Source organism: Daucus carota, chromosome 4 (genome assembly GCF_001625215.2).
Source record: "Daucus carota subsp. sativus chromosome 4, DH1 v3.0, whole genome shotgun sequence".
In the NCBI taxonomy this organism is placed as follows: Eukaryota; Viridiplantae; Streptophyta; class Magnoliopsida; order Apiales; family Apiaceae; genus Daucus; species Daucus carota.
In genome coordinates this window covers 31,914,873-31,929,663 of record NC_030384.2, presented here as the reverse complement: position 1 = coordinate 31,929,663, position 14,791 = coordinate 31,914,873, and the positions used below count along the sequence as shown (strand labels likewise).

Here is a 14,791-nt window from a genome sequence, read left to right as displayed (position 1 = left end):
TTTCAAAAAGGTAAAAAATGACTACAACCATTCAGCCTCTAGTTTTCACATCTACCTTATCATGAAATATATAAAAATACAGCTAAATAGTAGCTCACAATACTTTAAACATAAAAATAATTTAAAAAGCCCACTTCCAGGGAGAAATACCGTCACTGTGTTTGTTTTTCGGTGACAACAAAGCAATCAAATTAAGTTACATAATTCCAAGTTCCCCACTAAATTTCATACTTAATAAATGTGGCAGAGATTGGCATGGATGCCGATCCCAAAGCTCTGAACAGCTTGCTCATCAGGCACAAAGTTCACTGACATTTTCAAAATTGGTGGAGTTATGATATATACTTTAAGCCAGCTTAATACTAGAATTTTAGTCTTCAAGCTCAATAATCTTGACCACAGATGCATCACCGACTTTTTGGCAAACTACAACCCTGTCATGTGACTTAATGACTCCTGATGACTTTCCATGATCAAGTGCAACCTTCAGTACAGACTCATTTGTTGAACTAGTTGATTCGGCCTGCAAAAGTAGAGACCACAAGTTTAATTATGTTGCCAAGACATAAAATTTAAATATACACCCGTTCTTGCAGAAGAGGATTTAAAAAGCATTTAATTGTGTAGTTTCCTACACAACGATCAAAACAGAGAAAAAAAAACAAGAACTTACAGGATGGCGAGGATCAGCAAGCATTGGGAACAGTCCTCTGACGATAAGTGATTGCCTTGCCTAACATTTACCAACGAAATGGCAGCAAACGTGTCAGTTATTAATCTACCTTGATAGATTGTTTTTTTTTGGGGGGGGGGGGGGGGGGGGGGGGGGGGATGGGGGGGTGTTACAATTCTCTGGCTTACATGTTAAATTTAAAATCCAATTTCAAACCCCTTGTTTCTAATTGATGAATGAATATATAATTACCAACTATAATGGTTGCAGTATTAGCAGGACAAGACAAATCTTAAAGGTTAACCTCAAACAGATTTCAACATTTCACCTTTAAAGTGGGAATGAAAATGAAATTTTAGTTTTCAGTTTCCACTTTAACAAGGTGATGAATCATTTTCAAAACATTTAAATAAAATAAATTCGTAAAAGTGTATCCAAGATAATTGATGAGTTTCATACACTGCTGGAGTACTTGTAGCTATATTTAATTTATTTCATAAGAATCACGTTTTTTATTCCAGAGTGATTTACTTTCGCGACTCTTTAGATAATTGCATTAGAGAATGGAAAGATTGTCTTCCATAAGGTACCATCCCATCAGATGAATAATATAACAAACAGAAATGAGTGAGTTCCCAAAAGCACAATATATAATGACAATAACATGATTCAAGTACTTGGCCCAAGCTTATATTCTTACAACAGTAACCTACAATGGTAGACATGAGCAAGGAACCTACCTCAAATGCACCACTAAAACTCCACCGTAGTTGATTTGTCTTGAGCCGTGGGATGACGACTGACAAAACTGGCATGGTTGGCCTATACTTTGCAATCAATCTGATGCAAATGCTTTCATCTTTAGATTGGGTTTAAATCTAAACTGGTGACTATATTCAGATTACATCAGAAAAATTATAAGTTTGCATTTGAGACAATAAATTACCTCGCAGCCCTGCCTGATGAAGTGAAACAAATGATAACAGATGCCTTCACCTTGATAGCCGCACGTACCTAGATAGAAAGAAAACAAACTTTAATAGTTATTTCCACTAATGCAATTGCTTCGACAATAGCACCTGCATCATTGCTGAATAAAATTCAAATACAAACAAAATAACTTTTCTACAAAATATTACCGCTGAGGAAGCAATTGATTCCAAATGTGTCATTGGTTCTCCAACATATTTGACAGTCTTCTTGAAATACATGTCTTGATTAAAGACTTTCTCGGCCTGTAATATTTAGCACAACGATAAACAGCGTAGATATAATTGCTTGTTCACTGAAAAAGTAGGAGTTCAATAAACCAAGACATAAACATAACAAAGATAATTTGAGTACAGCAGACACCAAGAAGTAAGATATTCTTAATCTTTTCCTATAAGATTGTTAGTAGATAGTACTGTGAGATTGGCCAATGTTTTAATTACTTTTTCCTTTTCTAATACACTGCTAATTACCAAGATGTGTGTGTGCGCGCGCTCGCGTGTGTTTGAAGCACACATTAATATATCAACTTATCCTATATTCTAGAGTACATCAGAGATCATGGTGAGATCAAGATCTTCAAAATTTGCCACTAACGCATTCTATATGATCCAACCAAATAAGTTCAAAATTCTGGGATTACGTCTTATGACTCTTATCAATGATAAAGCACACATCATGTGCTGAGTTTTAGTTCTATCAGATAATTTATTAATAGCAAGAATCAAACACGGGTAAAAGAATTTATGCATCACAAGGGTTGATAAGTGTATAATTTAATTGACAAGTAAGCATGATTGATTTAAGGGTAGGAATAGGTTGGCCTGGTGTGTAAACCTAAAATTACCTCGGCACAAATTTTACCAACAATAGAGATAGTCTCGACTGGGTACAACCCTCGCAGAGTTTCAGCCCCAAGAAGAATTGCATCACTTCCTGCAAAATCATAAAGGAAAGATATATGGAAAATTCCAAGTATTTGTAATCAAAATATAGAAGTTGACACTGAACATATGGACCTAGCATATAAGCATAATAAAGTCGAGAAGTACCACAGTACACAATACATTTAATAAGAATAATTCTAAAATGCTAGACGAAGCATTTAACCAGCTACTAAAGAGTTAAGCCTCAGAGGTGCAGAAAGAATCAATTACCATCCAACACAGCATTAGCAACATCAGTGGCTTCAGCACGAGTTGGCCTTAGATTGTCAGTCATGCTATCAACAACACGGGTTACCACAGCAGGCTTCCCTGCCATGTTACACTTGTAAACAGCTGCTTTCTGAAACAGAAATACCTGCAAAACATCGGGGGGAAAAATACACCCCTTAGAATGAGTATAAAAAAAATGACCAACAGATGAGTATCTCATGTTCATATGGGTTCAAAATAATACATCATGTGCTTTAAGTCCTCCATGCTGTGTCGGTTTTGTGTAGGTTATTTACATTTATGTATGTGCAGACTGTGGAGGACTTATGACTCTGAAATAGTGATTACAAATGAAAATTACAGCAAACCAGTCTATCCAACCAAATGTTTAACTGCATAATCAAGCTTCAATATGGTTGCTTTGACATGTTTAAAAGTGAAGGACAGGTACAGACTTTTATATCAAGATCGATTCAATGGTTCAGCTCAATTTGAGGTCAGGAAATTGAGGGCGACACAGTAAATGTCGCGATGAATGCCTAACTGTGATCTGAAACAGAGACAAACACTAGCCATAGTTCTAATGCTTCAGTTCACTATGATGGAAGTTGCAAAACCATATCTGCTTCTTGAGGTTTGAAATTGGAAAGTGAGGCCTGATGTGACCAGTATAAAAACCAGCATAAAAATTAAACTAATTTAGGACATCTGAGTTATATGACAATGGTTAAACCTAATCAAGCTAAGAAAGATTACTTGAGATGTTTTCACTAAACAGTACATGTCCAACAAAACAATCTTACAATCAAACTTCTAAAGCTTTGCCGATGCATACAATAAAAAGAGTCTTTAGAATCAATAATTTGTGCTGATGCCATGATGTATATTGACAAATACTTACACATACAAACATCAAAACATTATTAGTTTGAATAATCGGCAGTCAGTGTATTATTAACACCACATGTACTGTTCGTTGCTCTGGATTTATATCACGAAAGAAACAATAAGCACAAGATAGTACTCCGTATAAAAAAATAATTTTCAGCATAACTATGCAGTTTTGACTGCATCGCACAAAATTGACATTGCCATCTTCAAAGAAACTTACCTTGTGCAGGTAAGTTGTGCATGTTTTACTGTATAACTTAGGGTTTTTTTCCTTTTTTTTCTTCCTTTTTTTTTGGGGGGGGGGGGGGGGGGGGGGGGGGATTATTAAACTAATCTGCTTAGTAAGACTAACCTTCTCTGGTGGTAGATCTATACCAAGATTTCCACGGGAAAGGATAATACCATCTGCCTCTTGCAGGATCTCGTCAAAATGAGTTAAACCCTGTAACAAGAAGGGAAAACATATACATTATGGCAAAAACAATGTAATGAACACAAAAACTAAAAATTAAAAATTAGTAATGATTAACATCCATACTAAAAGCTCACTTCTATATTTTCAATTTTGGCAAAAATTTGAGTCTGACTCAGATCACCTAGCTTAGATAGAAATTCACGGGCCTGCAAATGTGCAAAAAAAAAAATAGTTATTGCACGTATCTGAGCAAGCTTAAATATGGATGCAAACAGTAAGATAAAAGAAATATAAATTAACTAATGTTGGATATTGATCTTACTTCGCGAACATCTTCAGCGTGTCGTGTATATGATAGCGAGAGGAAGTCGATTTTGTTTTTAACACCCCATGTGCTTATGACCTAAAATTAAGATTAGAACTTGCCATAAAGCATCATTTTAAATTAATACAACAAGAAGCATGCACTGCAATAAAATTTAGTTCAGAAATATATTAATACTTTTTGCTACATAACAAATATTTAGAGAGCCTAATAAATAAAAATACAATGGTTATAACTACTTTACGATTTCAATGAAGTAACTTTTTTCTAGAGATGTTCCACTATTGCAAATGCATAATACTGTAACTTCAGCCAAAATTCAGATAACATTGTTATAACAATACAAGTATGCAAGTTATAATTTGCTACAATCTATAAATCACTTTTATAGGATTGTGAACACAGCTTAACAACTAGTTTCTCATTCTAATGAGAATATGGAGACTTGGTGAGCAATGTCTCTAATACAAGTGCTAAAACTTTTAGATGTAGAAACTACAAATTGAGACCTCTACAATTGGAAATATTTAATTAGTGATAACAGTTCTAAAATGGTAGGCGGTAATCATCACAAGAGCTGCATAATATGTATATTCTTTACCCAGAAATTGGGGAGGAGGGGTTGTTTTGGCTGCATATTACCAATTAGTGTCAATAATATACAGTCTTTTTAGAAGAGGTAAACACAATGCATCGCTTGGAAGTATGACTAACCTCTTTATCTTTTTCAGACAGGGTAGGCATTTCAATACGGACTTGACAGACATGGAGTGTAAACATTGACCCAGCCAATGTTGCCGAATTCTTTATCTTGCAAACCACATCATCACCTTTAATGCTTTCAACCTGCCCAACACAGAAAACAGAACTCCTAAAATCATGCATACATCATACAAAACAGTGGTGGCACACTAGAACAGAATTTGAACTTCGATAATAGAAACATGAAAATTGACAGAGTACATGATTCAAAAGCACTTTTTATCCCCAATCAATTCATAAACAAATATAAAATATGCGCTTTTTTCCTACCTCTAACCAAACAGATGTTGTTTCACTTCCTGTAAACAGGTAGTGCCCAACGAAAATAGTGTCTCCAATCTTGACAGCCTGCAAGGTCATACCAACACTTTAGTGAATACAATAAACTACTAAATTATGAACTGGTGCATAAAATAACTGTAAAATGGAAAGATAATTATGTGTTAATAAACATTATGACCATACAAACTTGTACATATTCCAAGGTCTTGGTATAATTTTAGCTATCATAATAAAGTGTCCTCCAACCTTCCATATTAAGAGAGAGCAGTCAAATCTTTGTAATAGGTTCTACTGAAATTACCCATATTGCTTGAAAATAAATTGTTACTATGAACAGCTCGTAGTAAATACCCCCTACTACAAGGCTATGGGAAGTAGTCAAACAGATTTTATTACTGCAATGTGAGCAATACAAACACATGCGAATATGCCAGATTGCTGCCCCTACTGCTACATGATCTACAGCCACATAAAGTTATGTTGTCAGGTGTACAAGAGGCTTCGATCTCTGAGCAATCTACCTGGCTTAAAATGAATCAAAGAAGTGATTCCACTATAGCTACTTGTGATTTTCCAAGCACATATTGTAAGTCGTCTCTTTATGATTCTATAGTTTACTTGTAACTCTGAACAAAATACTCTATTGTGAAGTAGAAACCAAGCAAAAAGATACTTTCATTTACACAGTTTTAACAATTTGTAAAATTTATAAACTTGACACTTAGGCTTAAGCAACAGGAGAATTCTAACCTTAGCTAGTCCATCAAAGTTGATTGGCAACACATCAGAAGAGGCTTCCTGACCTTGATAAGGAGTCATGATAACAGTACTATCTGCCAGAAGTGCTATAGACTTTTCAACTTTATTAACCACCTGCAGTTCAGGCCCCACGGTGTCTAGCATAACCTGAAACACATGAAACACACCACTTTATTAATCTTGTCTGACCACAAAAAGAGTGCGCATAATTTGTATGTTTGTCTACTTATTTAACAGGGAAGGGGTGCAATTAAATGAGTACAAGACTTAAGCATAAGAAATAGTTTGAGTTTTCTTAGCCACTAACAAATATTGAGCTGTAGAAGAAAGTTTTAGACTGCAATGTAACATGCCAATGCAATACTTTAGATTCATATCATATTCCAAAATTAAAGACTAGATGCTGTAATTTTGAAGTAAATGCAGTTTCTCAAGCCGAAACAAATATCCAACACTTCTAAAAGCCTAAAAATGCTAATGGCAGCAGGTTGAAATATTTCTTTCATGATTGAAAAGCTCAAGTCAAAATCAGCACCACAAAGTTAAAATACATACAGCACATAGTTTCTTGGTACTCTTGACAGCGATCTTGAGATTTTCCAACGTCTCCTGATGGTACTCAGGCTCACCCCATGAAAAATCAAATCTTGCCACTACAAACACACACATGAGCATACCAATAAATTCAGAACAAAATACAGATATATATCCATCTCTTCATATAATTCAGACAGCAACATAAAACATGTGTATGATACCTGACATCCCAGTTTTGAGACAACCCGAAATAGTGTCAACAGATCGTGACTTTGGGCCCAAAGTCCCCACAATCTTTGTCATTGCAGGAAAGAAGCTCTGCATCAAAAACCCAAACCCACTTGTTAAAAAATCCATATACTCATACATACCTAATAAATTTACAGATCGAAACAAAAAGAACAATTGAGTATACATACAGATTTAGAGGGCTCGAGGATTGAAGCCATCCTGATGGGCTCTTCGAGAAGCAAGTGATTGGAATGCATGATTATAATAAATCAAATAGATAGATGGGGATTCAAGTGTATGTGTAATTGTGTATAGTGTTCAAGTAGAATAGCAAAACAAAATCAAGTTTGGGGAAAAAACACAGAGACGAGGAATGGCAGCGTGAAGAGCAGGTGGAGTATATGTTTATAGTATATTATTGTAGTAATCAAGGGGTTTGGAAACGTGGTACTTGTTTATGACCGGACATTAGTTTCGTCTCTTCAAGCAGCCGCGGGTTCTAATTTGACTCCTTTTTTCCTTTTTCTTTTCTTTTTCCAGGACTACATTAAAATTTTACTTTAAAGATTTTTAATTAACTTAAATAGCGATAAATTAAAGAAATAAAATAAAAAAAGAGAAGCAAGTTAAAACTTATAAGGATTAAACTATTCGAAAAAGAAGTAGACCGTGAAAGAAAAACTAAGTGCTTGTTTGGCAACTTGAGAAAAATACTTTTTTTTTAAAGAAGTTGGCTTCTATTTTTCTTGACCCCGTTTGTGTAAAAAAGAGAAGCATTTTTTAGAAGTTACAAATGCTAGTTTTTCTCTCAGAACTTCTACTTCTTTCTTAAACACTTTAATCACTTATGAGTCTTAATTTGCTTCTAGCTATTACCTCACTTTTTTACTTTAATAAATAAATACTTATTTTAAGCTCACTCAAACGTCCCCCTAATATTCTCAACTTTTTATAAATAATTATAGGTTTTTGCACCAAAGGATAAAAAGATTAGAAGCTCGTATTTCTCGTAAACAAACAGGCGCATAAATACATAAAACAACTTCACGTCCTCTCTTCTTTTATTTCATACCATTTGTTGGAGCTTATATCAATTTTCACCAACAAAAATCCCAAATCAATTATTTTCTCTGATTTATTCTTATTATTCAATAATGACCCTCCCTAAATAAGAACTTGTATCTTTTCGGACTGTTTTTGTTTGATAAAAAAATTCATGATTAGTTTTGTTTATCCCTTTTTGTAAGAATTTGGTGTGTGTTCTGTGTATTTTGATGTGTTTTAGGGCCCGTTTGACTGAGTTTATGACATACGACTTAACGTGAGTTATTTGATAAGCTCAGAATTTAAAAAGTATGTTTGGATAAGTTTGACTTATTAATGATATATGATTATTTAAAATATAATAATAATAATATAAGTGATTTATGGATAATTTTTGTTGGGCTCTCAATATCCAGGATATTACATATGTTCGACTTTTAAGTGTTTGATTAAAAATTTGTATGTGATTATAATTACGGTCGATAGTTCAAATTGGTAGTGATGAAATTGATACGTGTACATATATTAATTTAAACAAATCGCTAGATTGTATTTCCATAAAAATCACATTATTCCGTTTTATATTTCTTTTATATTTGTCCGACTCAATTATTTAATAAACGTCATATGACTTTTCTTTACTAAATTAATTCCTCGTTTGAAAAAATTATACCAGCTACCCTGTTTATTCTAAAAGAGATCCGTTCTTTGTAGTACAACATCCCCGAGCACGGTACCATTTTGGAGAAAATTACATGTGACTAATTCTATTAGACCCATAACTCTACTACTCTACACCTCCGTAAAACTAAATTTCTTCATCGTATTTCGAATGAAACCAACACTCAAATCTGTCATACCTTTCGAAATATCAATTTCTAATCAGCTACCCTGTTTCTTCCAAAAGAAATCTGTTTCATATAATGATTGACTTCATAAGCAATCAACGCATTATCAATCAACAATCTGTCCTCAATGATAGCACTCTGTTTATCTGATATCAACAATTCCAGACATGGTTTTAATCTATTTGTTAACACTTTTGACAAAAAAATTACCAATACATTGCACAACGAGATAGGACGGTCTTCAATCATTGACCATAATTGTTTAACTTTTCATATCAAGCAGAATAATGTTTGATTAATTCCAATAGGAAGCTAACACGTACTCATGTATCGCTTACAAAATTTCACATATCTCTGGAAACTGTACTATAAATTTTTTGGAAAAAAGCTGGGTTTAAACCGTCCGGTCCAGGTAATTTATCATGGTGCATTGTAAACACTGCTTCATTTACTTCCGCTAGCGTAATCTACCAAAGTTTCATTCTCATCTTCTGCAAGTTGAGCCTCTAGCATAATTTACCAAAATTTTATTCTCATCTTCTGTAAGTTGAGCCACTGTTTCTCAACTCAATAACATGCCATTTTGATTCGAGACTTTGAACAACTTCGAAATATAATTTGTCACAACTTCTTGAACTTCGTTTAAGTTCTCCTATTTGCATCTTTAGTATGTTGAGGACAATTAATTTTTCTTCAAGTCGAAGCATATTTATGAAAAAACCGTGTAATTTGTTCATTTTCCATTCTTGTAACCAGAACTGCCACATATGTTGTATGTCTCCAATGTGTTTCTTATTTATCCAATAAGTTCAGATATTCCCATCTCACCTCGTCGTAACATTGTATACCAATTTAGTTTCGTATTTCAGAATTTTTTTCTTGTATTCCTGGTTTAAATTTAAATCATTTACTCCTTGAAATTACTGGTCTGATGTGATTACTTCAATAAATTTTTATTTATCGTTATAGAATTCATCATTACAACGCCGAAAACTCCCACACCAATTTTGGTCCAAGACAAGAAATTCGATTTCGACAAAACTACTTACTAAATTGAATTACTGAAATATAACATAAACATTAAAACAAGAAATATTATAATTATGGTTTCAAAAAAGAAGAAATATTACAATTATAAGCTCATTCTTTTAAAATTGAACAATTAATTGAAAATAAGACCCAAATTTAGTAGTATGTTTTTTTTTTTTTTTAAGGAGGAGTGAATGACAGGCTCCTCGGTCGTAGAACGCAAAAGGTCCACAAACCAGGTTATAACATTAACGGCATCTGTTCCACAGTTAACGGTGCTGTAACCGATCTGTTTTCCCCAAACTAACGTCGTCTACACCCCCCTCTTCAGACACTCCCCTCACTCCATAACGTCCGTCCATGGCGTCGTGTGACGACGATTTCTCTCTCCTTGACGGTAACGCAACTAACTCTAACGCCCAATCTAACCCTAATCCTAATCTCCACCGCCTCGCCGCCACTCATCACCACCAATCATTTCCTCACCGTTTCTCCAAGGCCACTCCCATCCACGCGCCGCCGCCTGTTCAGTCGCTGATTCAACCGATTCTTCAGCCTCATGTTGAGAGTTCCAAGGATTTGTCCGGCGACGATGATGGCGATGCTGAGGGGTACAGCGACGGCGCGTTCTGTTCGCAGCCTGATCCGAAGGCGTTTCACGGCGCGATCCCTTTTTCCGGCGATAATGACCAGGTTCCTTTTGAGAATGAGGCTGACATGACTAGATCTAGGGTTAATCATGAGAAGCGAAGCGATCGCGAGGAGCTTAGCGATGGAGGAACGCCGTATAGTTACAAAAGATCGAAGCTTGTGAATTCGATTGCGTCGGCTGGTGGAAGTGGAGAGTATAGGAAGGATCGAGAGGAGTGGAGCGATACGGCGATTGCGTGTCTTCTCGATGCGTATACAGAGAAGTTTATGCAGCTTAATAGGGGGAATTTGAGAGGGAGAGATTGGGAGGAAGTGGCTGGGAATGTTAGTGAGAGGTGTGAGAAGCAATGTAAGAGTGTTGAACAGTGTAAAAACAAGGTGGATAATTTGAAGAAGAGGTATAAGTTGGAGAGACATCGAATGAGTAATGGCGGAATTTCTGCGAGTCATTGGCCTTGGTTTAAGAAGATGGAAGTGATTGTTGGCAATGCATTACCAATGAAAACTGTTTCGGAAGAAGATAAGTCTATTGGTGGATCCGCATCATCACTTAAACCATCCAAGAGGTATGTATTTATTGTTACGATTACTTGATGTTTATATTGCACTACGATATTGTTATATCAGATGCATTATTCCTTTGTATTATGTCAATCACACGGACATTTTATTTCCTATAGGATTGGTGTTGGATTTACCAGTAGGGGGTGGGGGGTGATTGCATTTGGTTATTGGAAGCTGTTGAATAATTATAAAGACTATATATATATGTAAATTTGTGCAATTGTGCTGCTTACATTTTTGCTTAGACTGTAATTAGAGGTAAACATGGACAAACTGACAACTCCACGACATTTGTCTGGCAGGTATGGCACAGCTACTTCCAGCCCCAGTGCTCAAATTGCTAATATGAAGACAAAACAGGTGACCAACCCAAAGTGGCGGAGAGTAGTCTTTAAAATCAGTGGTGCTTCCTTGGCCGGTTCTGGTTCTCACAGCATAGACCCAAAGGTTTCTTCTTTATAGTTTACGCATATAATTGATGTTTAGATGTCTTATCATAGACCTTTTACTTCGTTACGTAGGGAGATAATATTTGTCATCAACTTTTAAATGCAAAAAGACACTCTACAGCTCAAATTTTAAGTTGTTACTGCTCAACTTAATAGGTGGCAATGCTGATTGCTAGAGAAGTTTCGATGGCTTGTCAGATTGGTGTTGAGGTATCTCCTTTCAGGCAATCTTTTAATTTCAAAAATTTCCTGCTGGCTATTTCCTATTTTTGACGGGCAATCAACATTATCATCTCATTACTTAGGTGGCGATAGTTGTTGGTGGTCGTAACTTCTTTTGTGGAGATACCTGGGTGACAGAAACTGGTTTAGACAGATGTACTGCATATCAAATTGGGTAATGCAATCATTACCTATATTTTTTCACTGCCTCTTTTCATACTAAATAATCCAGTACTGATAGGATACCAGTATGTGATGTAGATTAAGGAAATTGTGTTTGTGATAATTATTTTGATTGATGCACATGCCTTTCTTCATGATTTTGCCAAAAGAATTTTGCGATCTTTTAATGTATCTTCATCATTTCATATTATTGTTGCTGAAGAATGAAGATAAAGTAGCCTTTGTTTATGCTCATATTTAAGATTGCTTATAAAAGGATTGTGGAAGGGGTAGTGTTATTGCTCTACTAGAATATTACATTGAAACATGTGATCTTGTTTGAATGAAATTGTTTGTTATTTTACTTTGTCACTCCAAACCATTTAATTATTGATTCATTTGTGATTGGGTGAACATAGTAAAGCCAATGTTGTTTTGGAACAAGTTACCAAGATAACAAAAAGGTTGAAGGTTACATCTGTTTGATTTTTGGGAATTGCATAACTAAGTTTTGTAGACAAAAAGTCGAACTTGATGTTACACGCTCAAGTTTATAGTTTAGTTAGACCTGGCAGGATTACACACCATATACAAATACCCTTTCACCCTGGCTTTGTATTGGTGTCTCTGTACTTGTGTCTGGCACTTTGCACTCTTACATGGGTATATACACTCCACACTTCACCTTAGGCCAAAATTGCAGAACTATAAAACAATTCCAAGTCTGAAAGTTGGACATAACTTATATTATGCTGACATCTACTTTAGTCCTGGTAACATAGCAATCATCTACTTCGGCTACCAAATGGCTGCTGGAAATCCAACTATTTTCTTCGCTACAAATATGAAGCCAACTTGTTCTCTTGTATAAACTCTTGCAAATAATATATGACATGTGAATGGATTTGTCTCTGTATGTGTGTGCAAGTGTTTTTGTGTGTGCTTCAATTGGTCAAATACCAAATGATAGACAATTTAAATGATTTTTATATGTCTGTTTAGTCTTTATAGACTTTGTAATGTTTTTCCAGTATGATGGCAACTGTGATGAATTCCATACTACTCCAATCTGCCCTGGAGAAGATGGGTGTTCAGACTCGAGTGCAAACTGCATTTGCAATGCCAGAGGTTGCAGAACCATACAGTAGACAGAGAGCCATCAGGCATTTAGAAAAAGGTAGAGTGGTAATATTTGGTGGTATTGGTGCTGGTACAGGAAATCCACTCTTTTCCACAGACACGGCAGCAGCTCTTAGAGCTTCGGAAAGTATGTTTTAATTTAAAAATCCCGTCACGTTTGATGTGATTATTTGGTTAAGAAAAAATAATGGTCCCTACTAAATAAACTATTGTCATCCATTTCCTGTATCAGTTCATGCTGATGCTGTCCTGAAAGGTACTATGACAAACAACACAGATGGTGTCTATGAATTTGAGTCCAGAAATAACAGTGGTCTGTTTGAGCATGTTACCTTCAGGGAAATGGCTTCCAGAGGTTCAACTGCAATGGACATGATGGCTGTGACATTTTGCGAGGAGAACTGTATTCCAGGTTAGCATATCTTGCGATTTATGTCTTTTGGCCATCTCATGCAGCTTCTGGCTTGAACTTATTACAAACTTGTCATAATCATATGTACATGAAATTAAGTCATGGTGCCATAAGCTTGTATTTGATCCAAGCAATCAAGTTTTTGTCGGTACTCATTGTTGAGAACCTTTAATTTGTTTGCAGTGGTGATATTTAATCTACTTGAGCCTGGTAACATATCAAGAGCATTATCCGGAGAACAAGTCGGAACTTTGGTTGATCAGACTGGGCAGATCAGTTGACATCTGTATTTTTGGAGAGCTGAGATATGCCCTTACAGTCTGCCTTCCAGAGGCAAACAGAGGCTTCCCCAAGTTTTCTGGGCTCCCATTATCTATCAGATAATAATGGACATATCCAATAATATACCGTAGATTTAGGACTTGTACCGGGAAAAAAGAGGGGATAAAATTATTCTGGCTGTACAGATAACATGAGAGAGGGATAATATATTTATCCCCATAGAGAACATAAAGATATGCTACCTGTACAGATAACATGAGAAAAAGGGATAGTATACCTTCAGCAACTGGTTAGTCAAGCCACCTGCATGCTGAGGTGTGTTGTGTTTGTAAATCGTGTCTAAAAGAGTTAACATTTTACAAAATTGTACTACTTGTGTAAAGATGCAACTCTATGTATGAAATTCAGACCAAGTTCTTACTAGTTCGAAATGGTTAACAATACATGTTATTGATCACTCTTTTTTATATCCATTTGTAGTGTAATATAGAGGGCGATGCTGAACTTGACGATTTTGAAGTTGTCTTTTATTATAGAAAATAAACACCATGTCTGTACATAAGTAACTTTTTTTTAGAGAATCTTTTATGGAAAAGCTTGTTTTGCTGTCAATAAGAACTGATTGATTAACACAGAGAGGGTACTTTGAGTTTGAACTGCAATTAAGAGAATCCACAGTGCTCACTTCCTCTTTTTGCCGGTCTGTAGACATGTATGCTTTAATCGACTTTTAGAAAAAATGGCCATTTTCACTCCAATGCTATATGATCAACTCAAGCTGGCCACACTCTTATTATACCGGGAAAAAGAAATGCTCGAATCACTCCAATATTGATTCTCCAATATTATAAGACCAGCTCAAACAAGCCACATTTTTATTATTAACAATGTAGTTGTAAAAAACACCCATGACCTGCACTTGTTGCTGTGACGTACAAAGTCACAAGAGTTGGCCGTGGCCAGGAA

The 14,791-nt window shown here is 35.5% G+C and overlaps 2 protein-coding genes across 2 annotated transcripts; one reads left to right on the top strand and one right to left on the bottom strand.

Annotated features, from left to right (window-relative positions):
* Positions 1-103: 103 nt before the first annotated feature.
* LOC108219027 (pyruvate kinase 1, cytosolic) lies at positions 104-7,518 on the bottom strand. The gene is made up of 16 exons (XM_017392261.2): positions 7,211-7,518; positions 7,013-7,109; positions 6,810-6,907; positions 6,246-6,401; positions 5,484-5,561; positions 5,166-5,297; positions 4,449-4,529; positions 4,261-4,332; positions 4,064-4,153; positions 2,821-2,965; positions 2,511-2,599; positions 1,813-1,908; positions 1,620-1,687; positions 1,414-1,513; positions 674-733; positions 104-523 (listed from the first exon to the last, which is right to left on the bottom strand). Exons 1-16 carry the CDS (start codon positions 7,277-7,279, stop codon positions 371-373), a joined length of 1,584 nt encoding a protein of 527 aa, XP_017247750.1. The 5' UTR covers positions 7,280-7,518; the 3' UTR covers positions 104-370.
* Positions 7,519-10,127: 2,609 nt separating this feature from the next.
* On the top strand, positions 10,128-14,282 carry LOC108219562 (uncharacterized). Its single transcript, XM_017393066.2, has 7 exons — positions 10,128-11,160; positions 11,461-11,605; positions 11,764-11,817; positions 11,913-12,004; positions 13,023-13,258; positions 13,364-13,543; positions 13,727-14,282. The coding sequence occupies exons 1-7, from the start codon at positions 10,304-10,306 to the stop codon at positions 13,822-13,824; spliced, it is 1,662 nt and encodes a 553-aa protein (XP_017248555.1). The 5' UTR covers positions 10,128-10,303; the 3' UTR covers positions 13,825-14,282.
* The last annotated feature ends 509 nt before the right edge of the window (positions 14,283-14,791 follow it).